This window comes from Scyliorhinus canicula, chromosome 23, assembly GCF_902713615.1.
Source record: "Scyliorhinus canicula chromosome 23, sScyCan1.1, whole genome shotgun sequence".
Classification (NCBI taxonomy): Eukaryota; Metazoa; Chordata; class Chondrichthyes; order Carcharhiniformes; family Scyliorhinidae; genus Scyliorhinus; species Scyliorhinus canicula.
In genome coordinates this window covers 3,779,728-3,800,602 of record NC_052168.1, presented here as the reverse complement: position 1 = coordinate 3,800,602, position 20,875 = coordinate 3,779,728, and the positions used below count along the sequence as shown (strand labels likewise).

At 48.7% G+C, this 20,875-nt stretch overlaps 1 protein-coding gene across 3 annotated transcripts in view; it reads left to right on the top strand.

Annotated features, from left to right (window-relative positions):
* Positions 1-20,875, top strand: part of cacna1ia (calcium voltage-gated channel subunit alpha1 Ia) — a 421,890-nt gene that overhangs the window by 368,363 nt on the left and 32,652 nt on the right. For all 3 annotated transcript variants that reach the window (XM_038783535.1, XM_038783536.1, XM_038783537.1), the window contains 4 exons: positions 7,155-7,280; positions 10,493-10,582; positions 15,341-15,533; positions 17,068-17,219. In XM_038783535.1, coding sequence (XP_038639463.1) covers positions 7,155-7,280; positions 10,493-10,582; positions 15,341-15,533; positions 17,068-17,219 — 561 coding nt within the window. The remainder of the gene's footprint in view (positions 1-7,154; positions 7,281-10,492; positions 10,583-15,340; positions 15,534-17,067; positions 17,220-20,875) is intronic.

Here is a 20,875-nt window from a genome sequence, read left to right as displayed (position 1 = left end):
TAATGTCACTGAGCAGGGCTGAGATTCAGCCCCGTGCCCTTCAATAAACTCTGGTCATAAACTTTGGAACTGCTCCAAACTTTCCTTCCGTTCCCCATGGAAGGGCTGAGATTGGCTGCCGTGTGCAAAATCCCAAACAAATTAAAGGAAAGATAACGACCTCGAAGGCCCTAAAGTGCTCCATGAGGTAACTTTTGAAGTGTAGTCACTTGCGGCCGTTGGAAACGTGGCAGCCGATTTTGTGCACAGCAAGATCCCACAACGACCAACTAACTTTCTTTGATTAGCGATGTGGGTTTTAGGGGGATAGATTTTGATCAGGACATGAGCGAGCGGCTGGGGGGAGGGGGAGAAGGGGGCTACTGAGGACCACCCCACAACCTCTGTTTTACAACCGGATGGGACGGGTGAGGGGCTTCAATTTAACTGTAGGGCAGCACCTCCGGCAGGGCGGTACTCCCGCAGGGCCGCACCGGTGGGGGGGGGGGGGAGCTGTGTCAGTCTGGATTGGGTGGTCAAGAATCCTGAGTGGGAAGTTAGAACATACAGTGCAGAATGAGGCCATTCGGCCCATCGACTCTGCACCGACCCACCCTATCCCCATAACCCCTCCTAACCTTTTTGGACACTAAGGGGCAATTTATCATGGCCAATCTACCCAACAGCACGCCTTTCGGGACTGTGGGAGGAAACCCGCGCAGACACGGGGAGAACGTGCAAACTCCGCACAGTGACCCATTTCCAAAATGATTTCTTCCGCCGGACCGGTGGGTGTTGATTTAACACCTCGTCGAAAAGCTAGGAGAGAATAATCTGGGGTGGCGGGGGCAGGGGGGGGGGGGGGGGTGCCCTGTCGATCAGTTGGTCTTACACTGTCAGACTGAGAATTGCTGGAGAGAATCACAAGAAGATAATATAAGTCAACAGTTGGGAAGGTACAGGCTAATCAGGGGCAGTCAGCGTGGATTTATAAAGGGCAGTTCATGCTTGACGAATTTAGCTGAATTCCCTGAGGAAATCAGCAAGCCTGTGGACAAAAGGGGAGGGGGGGGGGGGGAGAGATTGGTACATTTGGAAGAAGGAATTTGATAAAGGTGCCAGCGGCTAATCCGACAAGGATTTTCTTCTGCCCTCCCTGGTTTATCGTTCCATTCCTTTTCTTGGGGGGGGGGGGGCATGTTGCAATCTTGTCGAAAAGTAAACGCTTCTGGTGTCTCTGTGGAGCCGTGGAGAGTATACACTAACGGCGACGGCATCAGTATGCATCTGCAGCTCATCTCTCTCTGACACACAGGCTGGTTAAATATGCAGATGGCTGTTAAATGCCAATCCTCAGCTCTATTCTTCTGAAACAGTGCCCCAGATAGCTGCGTGGGCAAGCGATCATTTCCCACAATCGCAGACTGGGCGACGTACGCTGGCACGGATCAATGGCTTACGCCAGAAAGCAGCCCAGTGACTCAGTTCGATCCGTGTGATTGACATCCCAGGCATCCTCTTATCGCTCTGAGTGGCAGACGCAACAGAGGGGGAAGTTGTGAAGTCAGCCGGTGAGAGAGGCTGGGACGTGGTCCCTGTACATCTCCTTGACAGAAAGCTGTGTGTCCAATTTACGTTTCCTTCAGACCACACGCAATCAGACTGAAGAACAGTGGAGACTCAAAGCACTGAGAAGTAGACATCCAGCTCTATAAAGGAATCATATTGCAAACATCTTTATAGAATAGAACAGTACAGCACAGAACAGGCCCTTCGGCCACTGCGATAAGGTGGATCTAGTGTCATTTTCCAAAATTTATGAAATATATTTCTTTTTAATTTAGAGTACCCAGTTATATTTTTTCCAATTAAGGCGCAATTTAAATACATAAATAATAAATAATCTTTATTGTTACAAGTAGGCTTACATTAACACTGCAACAAAGTTACTGTGAAAGCCCCTAGTCACCATATTCCGGCGCCTGTTCGGGCACACTGAGGGAGAATTCAGAATGTCCAATTCGCCTAACGAGCACGTCTTTCTGGACTTGTGGGAGGAAACCGGAGCACCCGGAGGAAATCCACGCAGACACGGGGAGAGCGTGCAGACTCCGCACAGACAGTGACCCAAGCCGGGAATCGAACCCGGGTCCCTGGCGCCGTGAAGCCACAGTGCTAACCGCTGTGCTACCGTGCCGCCCAATCCATCTTCCCTGCACATCTTTGGGTTGTTGGGGATGAGACCCACGCAGACACGGGGAGAATGTGCAAACTCCTACATGGACAGTGGCCCGGGGCTGGATCGAACCCGGGTCCTCAGCGCAATGAGGCAGCTGTGCTAACTGTCGCAAGTTTCCGAGAGGGTCAATAGGTTCAGAGGAGGTGGGCAGAGGTCGGTGCATTTCGGGGGAAGCTGGATAAATAGACAAAGGGGGAAGGAATACCCTGAAGAGATTACACTGGTGAGGTGAAGAGGGATGGGAGGAAGGCCACCAGGGCTGCCAAGGACCAGTTGGGCTGAATGGCCAGACTCTGAGCTGTAAATCCAATGTAACATTTCCACTGGCTTTCAGAGAGGAAACAAAAATGCAGAAACTCAGAATGGAAATAGAGGCGGAAAGGGATGTTTTCCAGAATGTTCTGACACGTTGAGTTATCAGAAGATGGGTTTCGTCGGCACCAGAGGCTCCACAGCAAAATTTGCCACAATCAAGAGGGAACTCATTAAATACTCAAAGTTAGATGAATTTAAAGGATGCACGATAGAACAGAGAACATTCTAGCCGGCAGTGAGAATTATGGGCCAATTGTCCTCTTTATCTGTTGGTATTTCCAGGATTTGAGAATCCCTTATTGTAGAAGTGCAAGTAGGTAACTCCAGTGGAGTTTAGCTCAGTTGGGTGGGCGGCTGGTTCGTGATGCAGAGCAATGCCAAACAGCATGGGTTCAATTCCTGTGCCAGTTATTTATGAAGGCCCCGCCTTCTCAACCTTGCCCCTCCCCTGAGGTGTGGGTGTGGGTCACCTGTTCGTCACACCTCACATTATCTCAAATTACTCATAGGCTCATCCCCCAAATTGTTGTTTTCTGAAAGTAATCTACCCCATATGCAATGAAATGTTTAAGCATAAATGTATCTCCAACACCAAAGGCCCAGTGGGTCGACCCCTGGACATTCTAATTCCAATAAAAGTTCCGTTAGTTCTCGGAAAGTTTGATGCAAGTAGTTTTGGATGAGCAATATTAATAGCACTATGAAATATCAGTGGGGTGCCTAACAGAGGGAAGACACGCTGGAGGGTTACTAATGGACTGACTTGTTTAGTGTTAAAAGCATCTCCCTGAGTTCTCCAGCTCTAACTAAAATCTGTACTTAAAATAACGATCTCCAAACATGTCTTTGGCGTGTCCCAAAGTGCTTTGGGTCCAACAAATTACTTTTGAAATGCATTTACTATCGGATACAGGGAACGCTGGCCTCTTTCCGCACAGACAAACAGTTGCAAACGCCTTCACTTCATGGGCAGTAGCGGGTTCAAGAAGGTGGTTCACCGCCCCCTTCCCGGGGGCAATTAGGAGGCAGTGAATGTTCCTCAAATGCCCGCCTTGCCAACGATGCTCAGGTGCCGAGAATGGGGTTTGCAACTGGAGGCAACAAGACTGCCCATCAAAACCAGTTCCTCCTTCCCCCTGAGGTAGGTTAGGATCAATGTAAAGATGGAGCGGGTGGACATTCAATGGAAATATTGGTCACGGGAAGGAGGGGGTCAACACCATTAGTAGAGATTGCTGTAACAAGATACCAATTCACCATGTGGTTCTTGGGTAATACGGTGTTCCCTGTGTGGCTTATTTCAGGATGGTTGGCTTAATGTTCACAAAGACCACAGTATAGTTTTTACTTAAACAAAGCCATAAATTTATTAACACTACTAATTTGGATTTGGTATGTACTCCTAAAGAATACACAGTTGATTAACATTTAAACTGGACTGAGCTACAGCCAATCTTAATAATGATATAAACTATGATCTGCTCTCACTCACACTATTTGTACCTCTGACTCTCTCTAGCTAACTCCTGCACACACTCTCCCCACAAAAGGGGCTGTTTAGCACAGGGCTAAATCGCTGGCTTTGAGAGCAGACCAAGCAGGCCAGTAGCACGGTTCGATTCCCGTAACAGCCTCCCCGAACAGGCGCCGGAATGTGGCGACTAGGGGCTTTTCACAGTAACTTCATTTGAAGCCTACTCGTGACAATAAGCGATTTTCATTTCATTTTCAAAGCTTGGCATCGCTGCCTTATATACTTGTAATTGTAGCTCCCTCCAGTGGCTACCCTCGACGCTTCATTAACCCTTGCAGTTCTTACAGTTCTGATAATAACCCATAGGTAATGGCGGCAAGGGAACGTTGTGGCAATACCGAGTTTGTTACTAGTTACGGCCCATGCGAATAAACCTGTGAACAATGTCCAGTTTTCCGAGGGATCAAATCCCAAGCTGGCTCACCAGGAGAGTAAAAGAAATCCAAGCTTTAATTTTAACCAGACCTAATTATCCAGTTGCACAGTTTATAAGTTTTCCAAGAGCCGGTGCAGACTCGATGGGCCGAATGGCCTCCTTGTGCACTGTAAATTCTATAATTCTATATTCAAGATGTTTCTGCTTATTAATGACGCCTCAGAAGATGTTATTTTGCACCCTTTTTTTTTAACATATTCATGATGCTGTTTTCAACATCTTCACAATTTAGTAAGTAATTGTCTTAATTACCAACTCCCCTGGGCACATCAGAGTTTGCTATCTGTTGTGGCTGATGGGCCACGATGCAGATTAAACTGACAGCTCGGGATTCTGCAATCAGTTTAGACTTGTCCGCACACCCATGTGATGTGAGATGGAGAATCATGTTTAATTGAGTAAGTTACTGCTGTCAGGAGTCCCTCCCTAACATTACCGATGATTCCCTCACGGCCAGATTCATATTTCAATTCCAGAGGTTCTAGGCTGACCCTGGGAAAGTTGTCAGCCCTGAGGAGGGAGAGTCAGAAAGAGAGAGAGAGAGACCTTGAGATTCATCCTCCAGGTTCGGAATAGGGTAAAGCGAAGGTTACCAAACCCAGTTGTGATTTCAAATCAGCTGAAGACCGGCCAGTTTTTGTCGGGATCTAACAGTCACACTGACCGGAGCAAACTGTGCTCCAGTGTGGATCTGCTGTGATTAAACCAGACAGCTAACTAGAAGGGAAAGCACTGACTGAACAACTTGGAAGTGTAACTGTCCTGACTGGAGGCTTTTATCATTTGTGCAGGACTCCATGGCCGGGATTCTCGGACCCTGCGCCGGGTCGGAGAATCCCCGGGGGGGGGGGGGGGGGGGGGGTGTGAATCCTGCCCCGCCACCCCGACGCCTGCTTCCCTGTTCTCTGGCGCCGTTTTTCGGGCGGGCGGCGGGATTCCCGCCATGTCGGTCGGGGGCCGTTGACGCGCCCCTCCCCCCCCCCCCCCCCCCGGCGATTCTCCGGTCCCCGATGGGCCGAATGGTCGACAAGTTTTGCCAGGCCCTGCCGGTGTGAATTACTCACCTCACACACGGCGGGACCTGGCAGGTAAGTGAGCGGGGGGCCGTCCTGGGGGCGGGGGGAGGGGGGTGGCAGGGGAATCCGACCCCGGGGGGGGGGGGGGGGGGAGAGGCCCCACGGTGGCCTGGCCCGCGATCGGGGCCTACCGATTGGCGGGCGGGCTGGTTCCGTAGGAGCCTTCTTTCCTCCGCGCCGGGCCCCTGTAGGGCTCCCATATTGCCCAGGGGCCAGCGCGGAGAAGGGAACACCCGCACATGTGCGGAAACACGCCACCCATTCCACGCTTGCACGAACTCGGGCGGGCCGTTCCACGATGGCTGGAGCTGCGGGGACCACTCCGGCGTCAACCTAGCCCCCTAGAAAGGTGGAAATTCTTCACCTTCGGGGGCCGTTGACGCCGGAGTCTTCTTGAGATGTATTCGCTGGTTAGCTCCGTTGCTGTGTCTTGTCGATCCCATATACCGAGCTATAAGAGCTGGCTCTGCTAGCTATATCTCGGCTGACTCTAACTCCTGTTTAAATTCTCGTCTTCCTTAGATGTATAGCTGTTTAAGCTCGGCTGCTTGTCTCACCTTTCCCATGACCGAGCTAGCTAAGCTGAATATGCTTCTCTCCTCTCTCCTCACTCTGAGTTCTGATTCTCCTTCTGCTTCTACTCCCTGGGTTTATATTCTCTTTCTCACAGTTAATCAGTTTTTATGACCTTCTTGTCAATTAACTTATTTCACTTTGAGTGTTAAAAAGTATCTTCGATCTAAACATTCTAATACAACTAAGTATTCATTTTGGGCATAGCCTCACCTCTCAGATCTGATTACATTGTCCTTTCTGATGTTCAAAGTTCCTTTGTGATATTCAAAAAATGCTTTGGTTTCAATAGAGGTGTTACTTTTAATTCCTGTCATTTCAATAGTTTAATTTTCAAATTGTCCCCAGCTCATAACTTTGCCTTTGATTTTGACTTTAAATTATGTTTCTAGTAGACAGGTTGTCTCCAATTTTCTTTTAATTTACTTGGTATTAGTAGAATTTCGCACTTAGAATTGACACCAAATTCAACTGAACATCATCCTTTCCTTTCCAGCTCTTTACTAAGAGAGTTAATTTCAATGAAGGTGTGAAACCTTTGCTTTTAGCTGTAGGCTAAAATTTCACTTGGTTATGACTTGAAAGACCTGTCTGTTTTAAACATTCGTCACTTAATTCAATTGAAACCTTCATCCATCCATTTCCAGATGCTTCCTAAGATAGTTACATTCAATGAAGGTGTGAGCCATTGTTTTAGCTTAATACAAGAATCCTGTGTGTTTGCTAAGCCTGGTTGTGAGAAATAATCTGCATTTTATAATCCTGCTCTTTGCAGCTGCTATTAACCTTTTATGGGATCTTTCCCTCTATCCTCTAATGTTTCTCTCAGACCAGATATTGCCAGGCTTCCATGTTTCAAATGACACATTTTTCCGTATTTTCAATTACAGTCTAGTTGCAGAATCGTAGAACGTAGAAGCAACCTGCCCACACTCTGCACTGTTCTCCCAAAGCGGATTCACAACCAACGCCACCATTAATTCTGCTATTTGACTCTTTCAGCTTTTCAAAGGCAAATTCTACTACTGCCAGGGTCAGGACACTCGCAACGTCACCAACAGATCAGACTGCCTGCTGGCCAACTACAGGTGGATCCATCACAAGTACAACTTCGACAACCTGGGACAGGTACTGCCTTTTCACCCGATATTGGTACAGCCTCAAATACTAACCATGTGTGTAACCCCGGGGACAGGGGGAGGCCATTCAACCCCTCAAGCCTGCCCACCCTCCAATGAGATCATGGCTGATCTGAAACCTAAATCCACGTAGCCACCTTCAGCCCCATGCCCCTGAACACCTTTGGTCATCATACGAGGCTGCCGATCTCCGTTTTAAAATTAGCAATTGATCAGTCAGCGATTGCCATTTTCAGAAGAGTTTCAAACTTTCAATAACAATAACAATAATAATATTTAGTGTCACATATTGGCTTACGTTAACACCGGAATGAAGTTACTGCAAAAAGCCCCTAGTCGCCACATTCCGGCTCCTGTTCGGGTACACAGAGGAAGAATTCAGAATGTCCAATTCACCTAACTGCACGTCTTTCGGGACTTGTGGGAGGAAACCGGAGCACCCGGAGGAAACCCACGCACACACGGGGAGGACGTGCAGACTCCACACAGACAGTGACCCAGCAGGGAATCGAACCCGGGACCCTGGTGCTGTGAAGCAGCCGTGCTAACCACTGTGCTATCCCCTAATAGCCTTTGTGTATAGAAATATTGCTAATTTTATTCCTGAAAGGTCCGGTTCCAATTTTCCCACTGTGTCCCCCATCCTAGACGCCCAGAGCAGTGGAAATAGCTTCTCTCTATCTTATTAGTTCCCCTCAGTACAGCGTGAAAACGTTGATCAAATCACCCCTTAACTTTCTAAATTTCAAGGCGCGCAATCTTAGTCTGTGTGACCCTTCCTCGGAATTAAACCCCCTTCTGCATGTCGCGAATGATGAATAACAGTTTCCAATCCATCGTGCATTGAGATTTGAGCCGTGGCGAGTGACGAAGTGAGGGGCTAGACTCTAGGGTGAGTTTCTCCGTTCCTCCCGCAGTGTGTTCGCTGATGGTGGGATTCCTGCTCCCACTAACTGTCAAAGAGACTTACCATTGATGAACTGGGGGGCGGTGGGTGGGTGGGGGGGGGGGGGGTTGCACTGCGACCCTGGGTTCATATAGGCACTGACTAAACAGTGACCTGGCCACAGGTGTAGGGACCTGTCTCAGGCCACAGAGTACAACAAGGACCAAAGTTAGAGGACAGCTAAAAACAAAATGTTGTGGGGTGGGGCATTCTGAGGGGGAGACCTGTTTCATGGTAGGAAAATGTGCTGAATAGGAATATGTGAGTATACCCCATGTCACCATAATAATTGCCGTCGTTTTGGGATGCGCGGCAATAAAGGGGCACAGCTAAAATCTTCACGGCGTGGGGCAATATAATGATCGTTAATGTAAATGGGGTAAAAGAACATCTGTAACAATTTGAGAGTGACAGTGCCTGTTAAATATGTGCCAAAAAGGACAGCAGCCCCCCTTATAAGAGAAGGAACAATTCCTTCAGTCGCAGAACTAACTTTTCCACTCAGAGTTTTTGTTGTGACCACAGCAGATGTTATTTGTTGAGCAAGCAGATCCCAAAGGGAAACCTGTCTCGCTGATCACAACCATTTTTTTTGAATTTTGAAAACAAACAGAAAAGCTACTGATCCCAGAAGCATAGAACTGCAGTAACACCTTTCAGATTTTGAAAATCGAAAGATTTATTAACAAGACGAAAAGCACTTAAGATTAAAGTTACACAGTTAAAACAGTCTTACAAAACACCCCCCCCCCTCCCCCAAAAGCCCACTTGGTCAGAACACACAAGTAAACACTTTCTTTGCAACAATTCCCTTATAAATTTGCAAGCAGAAAAATTCAGTAATGTTACCCAAGGCAAAAACTGCTATCATTTGAATTAAGGAAACCACTCAGCTCTTCAAACACTTCACTCTGCTGCCGAAACCGTAGTAGGTTCAGAAAGAAACTGCCAAAGTATTCCGGGCTTGGAAACGGAACGGGCTGTTTCAAATTTTAGGGACCTTCAAGCGGCTATTGGATAGGTACATGGATTAGGGTAGAATAATGGGGTGTAGATTAATTTCTTCTTAAGGGCAGCACAGTAGCATTGTGGATAGCACAATTGCTTCACAGCTCCAGGGTCCCAGGTTCAATTCCGGCTTGGGTCACTGTCTGTGCGGAGTCTGTACATCCTCCCCGTGTGTGCGTGGGTTTCCTCCGGGTGCTCCGGTTTCCTCCCACAGTCCAAAGATGTGCAGGTTGGGTGGATTGGCCATGATAAATTGCCCTTAGTGTCCAAAATTCTATGATAATCTATGATTACCCTAGGACAAAAGTTCGGCACAACATCGTGGGCCGAAGGGCCTGTTCTGTGCTGTATTTCTCTATGAAAAATTTCATACCTTTGCCTAGCACCGGGCTGGTTTCAGGAAATCTCCACCTTTGGGTCGATACAACGTAGTAACCTCGCCCTGTTTACTTATGAAACCTTTGTGAAGTGTAGAAATTCCTTGTTACTTATAAACTTCCCTTCGAAATATAAGTCCCTACCTAGCTCCTGATGCAAATTTAAAACTCAAACTATTTACTTGTAAATCCAACCTCACCAAAGCATTACAAATGCGTGCACGCAGCACTTCCCCTTTTGTCTCTCAGCCCTCACAGACAGGTTGTCTCTATTACCTTGCCCCAGTTTAATAAATCATGGATGCACACACATAGTATTCTTTACAAAATACCACAATATCCCCAAAAATGTATATAAAAAAACATCCATCATCACAATATCGCATTGGGTTTTTTTGCACAAACGGATTGCTCCTTCGTTTTATTTGCTGAGGTTTGGCTCAGCTGAGGTTGTGCCTTTATTAAAGGCTCGGCACAACATCGAGGGCCGAAGGGCCTGTTCTGTGCTGTACTGTTCTATGTTCTATAAAGGTAGATTTTGGGTTAGCTCTGCTGCCTCACGGCGCTGAGGTCCCAGGTTCGATCCCGGCCCTGGGTCACTGTCCGTGTGGAGTTTGCACATTCTCCCCGTGTCTGCGTGGGTTTCGCCCCCCACAACCCATAGATATGCAGGGGAGGTGGATTGAACACGCTAAATTGCCCCTTAATTGGAAAAAAAATGAATTGGGTACTCTAAATTTTAAAAAAAAATTAAAGGTAGATTTGACCAGAATGTAAGGAATGGGTTAGTCAGGAATCTAATGTTCCTTTCCAAATCTTCCTGTGTTCTGATGTTGTTGACGAAGCTATTTTGTTGTCTCTTCGTCACAGGCCCTGATGTCACTCTTCGTGCTAGCTTCCAAGGATGGCTGGGTCAACATTATGTATCACGGGCTGGACGCTGTTTCCATCGACCAACAGGTAAAGCCTCTAATCTTTTAAAGAAAGACTTGCATTTCTGTAGCACCTTCCACAGTCTCGGGCCATCCCAAGGTGCTTTACGGCCAGTGAGATACTTTTTCAAGTGCAGCCATCGTTGTAATGTGACCAGGAGTGCAGCAGCCAATTTGTGCACAGCAGGATTCCATAAACAGCAATGTGATAATGGCCAGGTGACCATGGTCGTATTTTTTATGGTCATATTATCTGGCATTCCTGGAGGGCCAAGACACCAGGGAGCAAACCCCCCCCCCCCCCCCCCAACCTTCTTCGAAATCAGATACAGGGGGATCCATTATGTCCACCTGTGAGATTAGACAGGGCCTTGGTTTAACATTATAAATAAAATAGGCGGCACGGTGGTGCAGTCGTTAGCACTGCTGCCTCATGGCGCCGAGGACCCAGGTTCAATTCCCGGCTTGGGTCACTGTCTGTGCGGAGTTTGCACGTTCTCCTCGTGTCTGCGTGGGTTTCCTCCGGGTGCTCCGGTTTCCTCCCACAGCCCAAAGATATGCAGGTTAGGTGGATTGGCCATGCTAAGTTGCCCTTAGTGTCCAAAAAGCTAAAGAGGGGTTATGAGGATAGGGTGGAGGGATGGGCTTGGGTAGGGTGCTCTTTCCAAGGACCGGTGCAGAATCGATGGGCCGAATGGCCTCCTTCTGCACTGTAAATTCTATGATTTTATGATGACCCGGGTTCGATTCTAGCCCTGAGTCACTGTCCATGTGGAGTTTGCACATTCTCCCCATGCCTGCATGGGTCTCACCCCCACAACCCAAAAAGATGTGCAGGGTAGGTGGATTGGCCCCTTGATTGAAAAAAAGAATACTCTGAATTTATTTTTAAAAAGCTTATAAATGGAAGATGAGATGGGAGTATTAACCTAAATTTTGTTGAGTTTCTGGAGTTGGAACGTGAACCTACAACCCTCGAATTCTACCCATTGAGACCATGGAGGGGCTGGTTTAGCACAGTAGGCTAAACAACTGGCTTGTAACGCAGAGCAAGGCAGCAGCGCGGGTTCAATTCCCGTACCAGCCTCCACAAACAGGAGCCAGAATGGCCACTAGGGGCTTTTCACAGTAAATTCCTTGAAGCCTACTCGTGACAATAAGTGATTATTATTATTATGTACGGTCACTGGGCATGGACAGGGGTGATGTCCGTTATTGTTATTTAATAAAATAATCATCTTTATTAGTGTCACAAGTAGGCTCACATTAACACTGCAATGAAGTTACCATGAAAAGCCCCTAGTCGCCACATTCCGGCGCATGTTCGGGTACACGGAGGGAGAATTCAGAATGTCCAATTCACCCAACGAGCACGTCTTTCGGGACTTTGTGGGAGGAAAACAACACCTATTTAACATTCATTCTCAGGATGTGGGCATCATTGGAAAGGCTGGCACTTTTTGCCCATTCCTAATTGCCCCTTGAGAAGGTGGTGGGTGAGCCGCTTTCTTGTGATGTAGGTACACCCACAGCGCTGTTAGGGAGGGAGTTCCAGGATTTTTCCCCAGCCACAGTAAAGGAACGGCCAATATATTTCCAAGTCAATTGTTTGCTGGACTTGCAGGGCAGGTGTTCCTATGTGCCTGCTGCCCTTCTTCTAGTTGGCGAGGTTGTGGGTCTTGGGTGGCACTCATTGGCAGGGCTCGCTGTTTAAAGTGCGCCCACTTGGCCGAGGCGCCTGAGGGCACTGGCACCTGTAGCGAGCAGAAAAAAGGAAGAAAGCCTTTTAAGAGGAGGGTTTGTGCAAGGCAGCAACACTGATCAGCTGGCAGACATTTCTTCACCAATAGAGAAGAGAAAGCTTCACAACAAGGCAACAATTGGAAGCAATGTCACTGATCCCAATCTCGGTAACCCCACCAGCTGCCTGGACCATAAGCTCTGTATTCCCTTCCTTAAACCTCTCTGTCTCTCTGTCTCTCTCTGTCTCTAAAATACTCCTTGAAGCCGACAGAACCGTGGTAACCATCTAATATCTCCTTAAGTGGTTCTGTGTCAGATGTTGCCTGATAGCGAAATGCCTAGTTACATCTTATTATGCTAAAGATGTGATATAAATGCAAGTTGCTAATCCAAAAAATGCTGTAAACAAACTGCAAAATGTAGATTACATTAAAAGATATTTGGATCAATATGATGAAATAGACTTCAGAACTGGGTTAACTTGTATCTTTGCTGCACTGTCAGCTTGACTGATGGGAGATATCGATGCATTGCATTACTATATTTCCATGACATTGTTGGTCCTTCATTAAAATGAAAGAATTCTTATAACAGATGGATAACACATAAGGTTATAAAACTAATTAAGCAGTAAAATGGATCTTGCAAATGGGCTGAAAGGTTTAACTTACTTTTACGATTGAAATAGATGAGCGCTGGAACACGACCAAGAGAGGATGCAATGCACATGTGCATTCGCACACACTGCACGCATACACACACATACACAAACACATGCGCGCGCACATATGTGCACACGTGTACATGCAAATGCGCACACAAACACGCACACGCAAACACCACACATACACAATGCAAACACATGCGTGCACACACATACACGCAAACATGCACACACTGACACGTGCACACACACACAAACACATGCACACAAGTATACACATCCTCATAGTCTAATTCTCTCCTGTTTCTCACCCTCCCAACCCTTGACCCTCGCTAATCACCTGTCTTATCTGTCCTCATTCTTCCGCTGACCATTCTCCCCGGTTTTGTCTTTCTTTTCTTCCAAAATCTCTGTTTCAGCTTTCTCTCTCATTCTGCTATCTCGTGTTACCTCTATCATCCCACTTGGCTTTCTGCCTATCTCTTTCTCTCTATCTCTGTTCTTTCCTTCCGCTCTTGGGCGTGTTCTCCTGCACCACCTATCCCTCCCCGGTAAGGCGTTCCTGAATTCTCCCCGCTCCGCGATCGCCCATTTGGTGTCAACGTGTAGTCCCCCACTGCCCCAGGTCCTCCACTGCTCCTACATGGGCAGAAGTGACGGAGGGATAGCAGTAATAAAGTAAACCGAGTGATTTTAACGGCCTGGCTGCTTTCTGTTAGACTGTTAGGTTAGAATTCGTAACCAGAATTGGGAGCCTATGCTTACCAGGTAAGACTGAAGAGAGGATGCAATGCACAAGTGGATTCGCGCACACTGCACGCATACACACACATACACAAACCCATGCATGCACACACATACACACAAACCCCATGCGTGCACACATATGTGCACACGTGTTCATGCAAATGTGCACACGCAAGTGCACACACAAACACGCACACTCAAACACCACACATACATAATGCAAACACATGCGTGCACACACATACACGCAAACATGCACACACTGACACGTGCACGCACACACGAACACGCACACTCAAACACCACACATACACAAGTGCATGCAGTGAGAGGCTGAGGCTGTTTCCTCTAGAATAGAGAAGGCTGAGAGGTCACCTGATAAATGTCTTCAAAACTATGAAAGGGATTACGTAGTGATGCTTCCACGTGTGGAGGAGACCAGAACTAGGTGCGTTAAATGTAATAGTCACTAATGGATCAAATAGGGTGTTATATTTCTTTGATGCCACTTTGGGGAAACGTCTGGAGGTGCCTGCACTCTGGAGCCTTGTAAAACATGATGAGAGGGGGGTTTTTTTTGTTTAAATTTAGAGTACCCAATTCTTTTTTTCCAATCGAGGGGCAATTTAGCACGGCCAATCCGCCTGAGACCCACGGTGACACGGGGAGAATGTGCAAACTCCACACAGAGAGTGACCCAGGGCCGGGATCGAACCCGGGTCCTCGGCGCCGTGAGGCAGCAGCGCTAACCACTGCGCCACCGTGCCGCCCCTTACAATGAGGGGTTTATTAAGAGATATTGAAATGAAATGAAATGAAAATCGCTTATTGTCACGAGTAGGCTTCAAATGAAGTTACTGTGAAAAGCCCCTAGTCGCCACATTCCGGCACCTGTTCGGGGAGGCTGCTACGGGAATTGAACCGTGCTGCTGGCCTGCTTTGGTCTGCTTTCAAAGCCAGCGATTTAGCCCTGTGCTAAACAGCCCCTTGCCCCTAGTCGCCACATTCTGGCGCCTGTTCGGGGAGGCTGTTACGGGAATCAAACCGTGCTGCTGGCCTGCTTGGTCTGCTTTCAAAGCCAGCGATTTAGCTGTGTGCTAAACAGCCCCTCGTACAATCAAGGCGGTGATCTGCCCAAAGCCCAGGCAAACACTCTGCCGACACCACCGCACAGCACCTGACTCAGAACCAGCCGGACCATATTCCTAGATACTCCTTTAACCAGAGATTGCTGAAAATGTGGAATGCGCCCCCCCCCCCCCCCCCCCCACCACCACCGAAAGCGAGCGGTTGAGGTGAACGGTTCGGAGACATTTAGGGGGAAGCTGATTAAACACAAGAGGGAGAAAGGAATAGAAGGATATGGTGATAGGGCGGGATGATGTAGGATTGGAGGAGGCTCACATGGGAGGGAGGAACTCAAAGCAATATTTAGTGGCCTGTTTCTGTGCTGTAAAATTATGCATATTTCTATGAATTAATCATCCCAAAGCACTCTCCATCTAAAATTGGATGATTGATAACCGTGACGCCGCATGGCGTAAATTGAATTCTGTTTTATGGCCCACAAGACTGTTACACCTCTGCCATGGCTTTTACCGCAATAACCGATTGCCGCCCTTTCTCTTGCAGCCGATCATCAATCACAACCCCTGGATGCTGCTCTATTTCATCTCCTTTCTGCTGATAGTCAGCTTCTTTGTCTTGAACATGTTTGTGGGCGTGGTGGTAGAGAACTTCCACAAGTGCCGTCAGCACCAGGAGGCGGAGGAGGCTCGGCGACGCGAGGAGAAGCGGCTGAAGAGGCTGGAGAAGAAGCGCAGGAGTAAGGAACGCGCGCCGATAAGGCCCTTCGGCCCTGCTCAAGCATCGTTGAAAGACCTAGCCACTTAGCCACCCCCCGTCACCCCCAGCTCTTTCTGTCCTACAGCCACATTCTCGAGAAAGGGGGGTTGTTCCCTGGTGCAAGTCCATTGACTGGTTTTATCGAACAGCACAGGAGGTCATTCGGCACATCAATCTTGCGCTGGGTCTTGTCCAATTAACCCCACACCTCCTATTATTGCCCTGAGGCCCTGCACGTTTTAATTTCCAAACGTCAATCGGATTCCCTTTTGAAAATTATGATTGAATCTGCTTCCACCTCCCTTCCAGGCAGCGCCTTATGATCGCAACAACTTTCCGTCTCCGTTGGCCCAGTTATGTTTAAAGTCCGTGTTAAAATTTCCATCTTGGGGGTCACGGGGTGTCCCAAGATGGTAACTGGTAGCACGATGCGTTAGACACGGGACCTTTCCCTCTCCAGGGCCTGTGCCCAATCCCAGATCGAACTGGCAAAATCTAGCCTGGTTGCACATTTCCAAATCAGTCTTAACTCAGGACCAATTGGGGAATGTGGGGGTGAAATGTGACACTGGTTTCCCATCTGAGGGGTGTTTCTGGAACAGGGGAAAGGGAGCTTTTACCCCGCACATAACTGGAAGCAAGGAGGCCCGACTCGAGTTGGGCATCCCCTGACCATCCCCCTTCCCCAGACACTGACCATTGGTCACCCAGCATCTCACCACACCCTGCCTTCCCAATGGGAAACGAGCTTTGTTACCCCATTGGATCGTTCCCATCAAAACCCTGCTGTCCCAATGTTTGTTTTTATTCGTTCATGGGATGTGGGCGTCGCTGGCTATGCCAGCATTTCTTGCCCATCCCTAATTACCCTTGAAGGGGAGGGCAGTTAAGAGTCAGCCACATTGCTGTGGGCCTGGAGTCACATGTAGGCCAGACCGGGTAAGGACGGCAGATTTCCCTCCCTGAAGGGACATTAATGAACCGAATGGGTGTTTACCACAATCGACAATGGTTTTCTGGCCATCGTTAGACTTTTAATTCTAGATTTTTACTGAATTCAAGTTTCACCATCTGCAGTGGTGGGATTTGAACCTGGATTCCCCCCAGAGCTTACCTCTGGAATACTAGTCCAGTGCCAAAACCACCATTCTACCACCTCTCCTAAAGTCTATAGTTAACAAATCCTTCTCACAATTCTTTTCGAAGAACAATTTTTTTTAAACACCTCTCACTATAATTTTTCTTTGTTCTTATTTTTCTCCTGGGGTTTGCGAACAGCCGTGACAAGGGGGGTAGTCTCTAGTTTCTGGAGGTTCTGTGGCGATGCAATAGAGTGACTGGTTTAAGAGGGTTCCATCCAAGGCACGTATTTTGCAAATCAAAGATGTTGTAAGGGGAGGGGGTGTAGAAGCGATGTAGCTGGTGGTGGGAAGGAAAGCAGATGAGGCAAAGATCTAAACAACCCTTGTTTTCTTTTTCTTCCCTTTCCCCCTTGTTGACTTGTGCGATGCAAGAGGCCCAACGTTTGCCTTATTATGCGGCCTACTCACCCATCCGCCTCTTCATCCATACCATATGCACCAGCCACTACCTGGACCTCTTTATCACCTTCACCATCTGCATCAATGTGGTGACCATGTCTCTGGAACACTACAATCAACCCAAGGTAAGGATTGCCGTTACCCTTCCTGTCATTGTCCTGCGGTTTCACAGTAGCTCCGTCCTGAGCATTTATTTCCTCTGCCGTCAGATGTATTTTCCCCCGTTGTTTTTGCCGTGGCTCAGTGGGTAACCCTGTCGCCTCTCTGAGTCGGCAGTTTGTGGTGTTGCAATCCAGGCTGATGCTCCCCGTGCAGTTCTGTGGGAGCGCTGCACTGCTGGAGGGGCTGTCTGTCTGGCGAGGTGTGACTTCGAGCCCTCCTCGCATCCCTCAAAAGGTCCTGTGGCCCTATTCACGAGAGGAGCAGTGGATATATTCCTCAGTGAGCACCACAACAAACAGTCATTGGGCGGGATTCTCTGATCCTGAGGCTAAGTGTTGACGCCATCGTAATTGCCATCGCGTTTCCCGACGACGTCAACAGGCCCTCAGGATCAGTGATTCTGACCCCTACAGGGGGCCAGCACGGGACTGGAGCGACCCACGCCGCTCCAGCTGCCGTTCCTGGTGTCAGATGGGCTCCGCGGGTCTGCGCATGCGCAGTGGGACCGGCACGAATTCCGCGCATGCACGGTGTCTCCCTTCTCCGCGCCGGCCCCAACGCAACATGACGTAAGGCTACAGGGGCCGGCGCGGAACAAAGGAGACCCCCAGCCAGAGAGGCCGGCCCGCCGATCGGTGGGCCCCGATCGCGGGCCAGGCCACAGCGGACGCCCCCCCCCCCCGGGTCGGACCCTCCTCCCCACCCCCCACAGGCCACCCCCGGATCCTTCCACGCCGAGCTCCCGCCGGGTAAGACCAGGTTAGAACAGCGCCGGCGGGACGCGGGTTCTTTTGAACGGCCGCTCGGCACACCCGGGCGGAGAATCGCCGGGGGGGGGTCCCCCGACCAGCGCCGTGCCGGCACCAATGGCGCCAATTCTTGGAGTGCGGCACCACAAGCTCCCGACTCAGAGAGACGAGAGGATTCCCAATTCATGATTCCTGAATTCCACCAAGGATTCCATTTTGACAGGGATTTTGTTTCCCGTAAATTGTTTTGGGAGCTAAAGGTGCTATCGAAATGGACATCTTTGTTGCTTTCTTGATCTTGATCTCCTGGCAGTGGAACTAACCCTGTCTTATCTCACCCAAATTGGTCATTCTCTTGTATGAGGCTTGGTAGTGAAGATGGGTAGGCCTATTTAACCAGGGAGGTCATCACCGACGACCCTAATCTTTGGCAGAATGCTTGTTGATCTTCATCCACCAACTATTGATTCCCTGATGAAGCGACAGGATGCTGTTTATTAAATTTGAACTAACACAGCGCATTTCAGTCTCAATACCTCACAAAGTGCTTTCCAGCCAATGACGTACTTTTGAAGGGTGGTCACCGTTGGAAAAGAGGCAGCCAATTTGGGCACAGCAAGCTCCCACAAACAGAAATGCGATAAGGGGGTGATCATCTGCCTTTGTGATGTTGAGTGAAGAATAAATAATGGTCCAGGACTCTGGGGAGAGCTCCCTGCTCTATCTCAAAATAGTGTCCACAGGACCTCTTACATTGGCCGCAGGAGACCGCGTATTGAAAGACAGAACCTCCGACCCGTGCAGCGCTCGCTCAGTATGCGTTCCGTCCTCAACTGGGGCTCGCCTCCATGATATTTATGACCCCCCCCCCCTTTACGACTGACCAAGGGAAGTTCTAATATTTTGCTCTGATTAGCAGCCCATGTGACCTCAGAGGAATACCCCTACTCCCCTCCAACCCAGACCCCACCTTCATAAGGCCATAAGAGGTAGGAACAGAAGTAGGCCATTCAACCCATCAAGTCTGTTCCGCCATTAAATGCGATCACGATTGATCTGATGTGATAATCCTCAACTCCACCTTCCTGCAGCACGGTAGCACAGTGGTTAGCACTGTTTTTAAAAAAATATTTTTTGTTATAAATTTAGAGTACCCAATTCAATTAGGGCAGCACGGTAGCATAGTGGTTAGCACAATTGCTTCACAGCTCCAGGGTCCCAGGTTTGATTCCCGGCTTGGGTCACTGTCTGTACGGAGTCTGCACGTTCTCCCCGTGTCTGCGTGGGTTTCCTCCGGGTGCTCCGGTTTCCTCCCACAGTCCAAAGATGTGCAGGTTAGGTGGATTGGCCAAGATAAATTGCCCTTAATGTCCAAAATTGTCCTTAGTGTTGGTTGAGTGGGGTTACTGGGTTATGGGGATAGGGTGGAGGTGTGGGCTTGGGTAGGATGCTCTTTCCAAGGTGCAGACTCAATGGGCCGAATAGCCTCCTTCTGCACTGTAAATTCTATGACTCTAATTCATTTTTTCCAATTAAGGGCAATTTAGCGTGGCCAATTATTGTGGCCTCCACGTCTTGTTTCATCTCATTTTAGGTAAGATATAGAGATGGTGGAAAGAGAGTCAGGATTATCAAAGGGAGACACTACAGCGAGAAAGGGTGACAGAGAGAGGGAGTGAGACAGAGAGAATGACAGAAAGAGGGAGTGAGACAGAGAGAATGACAGAGAGAGGGAGTGAGACAGAGAGAATGACAGAGGGAGTGAGACAGAGAGAGTGACAGAGAGAGGGAGTGAGACAGAGAGAATGACAGAGAGGGAGTGAGACAAAGGGAGAGTTACAGAGAGAGGGAGTGAGACAGAGAGAGGGAGTGACAGAGCGAGGGAGTGAGAGAGGGAGTGAGACAGAGGGAGGGAGTGAGACAGAGAGGGAGTGAGACAGAGAGAATGACAGGGAGAAGGAGTGAGACAGAGAGAGTAACAGAGAGAGGGAGTGACAGAGAAAGGGAGTGTGAGAGGGAGTGAGACAGGGAGAGGGAGTGAGACAGAGAGAGGGAGTGAGAGAGGGAGAGGGAGTGAGACAGCGAGAGGGAGTGAGACAGGGAGAAGGAGTGAGAGAGGGAGAGGGAGTGAAACAGAGAGAGGGAGTGAGACAGAGAGTGACAGAAAGAGGGAGTGCCAGAGAGTGGCAGAGGGAGGGAATGACAGAGAGAGGGAGTGAGAGAGGGAGTGAGAGAGGGAGTGAGAGAGGGAGTGAGAGAGAGAGTGGCAGAGAGAGGGAGTGAGACAGAGAGAGGGAGCGAGACAGAGAGAGTGGCAGAGAGAGGGAGTGAGACAGAGAGAATGACAGAGAGAGGGTGACAGCGAGAGGGAGTGACAGAGAGAGGGAGTGAGACAGAGTGGGAGTGAGACAGAGAGAATGGCAGAGAGAGGGTGAGACAGCGGGAGAGGAAATGAGACAGAGAGAGGGAGTGAGACAGAGAGAGTGGCAGAGAGAGGGAGTGAGACAGGGGAGTGGAAATGAAACAGGTGCAGAGGGAGTGAGAGAGCTAATAGAGAATCATACCAGGAGAATGTGAAGGGGTGAGAGAGAGAGTGATGGAGAAAATGAAAGGCAAATTTATCACTAAAATGGAAAACGATACTTTGTTGAACTGTTGTAAAATACATTTAAAATGTTAAATGGAATATGCTCGAGGGAGTGGTATGGTAAATCTAATGAAATCATTGAACTATTCATGTAGTTAATTAAAGGGCTGTTCAGATTTCGGCAGTGTGTGAAAAGCTTTAGCTGTGTTTGCCGGTTAGTTTCCGATTTGTTCTTGAGAATTTTAATGTTATTTACTGACAAATAATCACCTGTGTTATGATA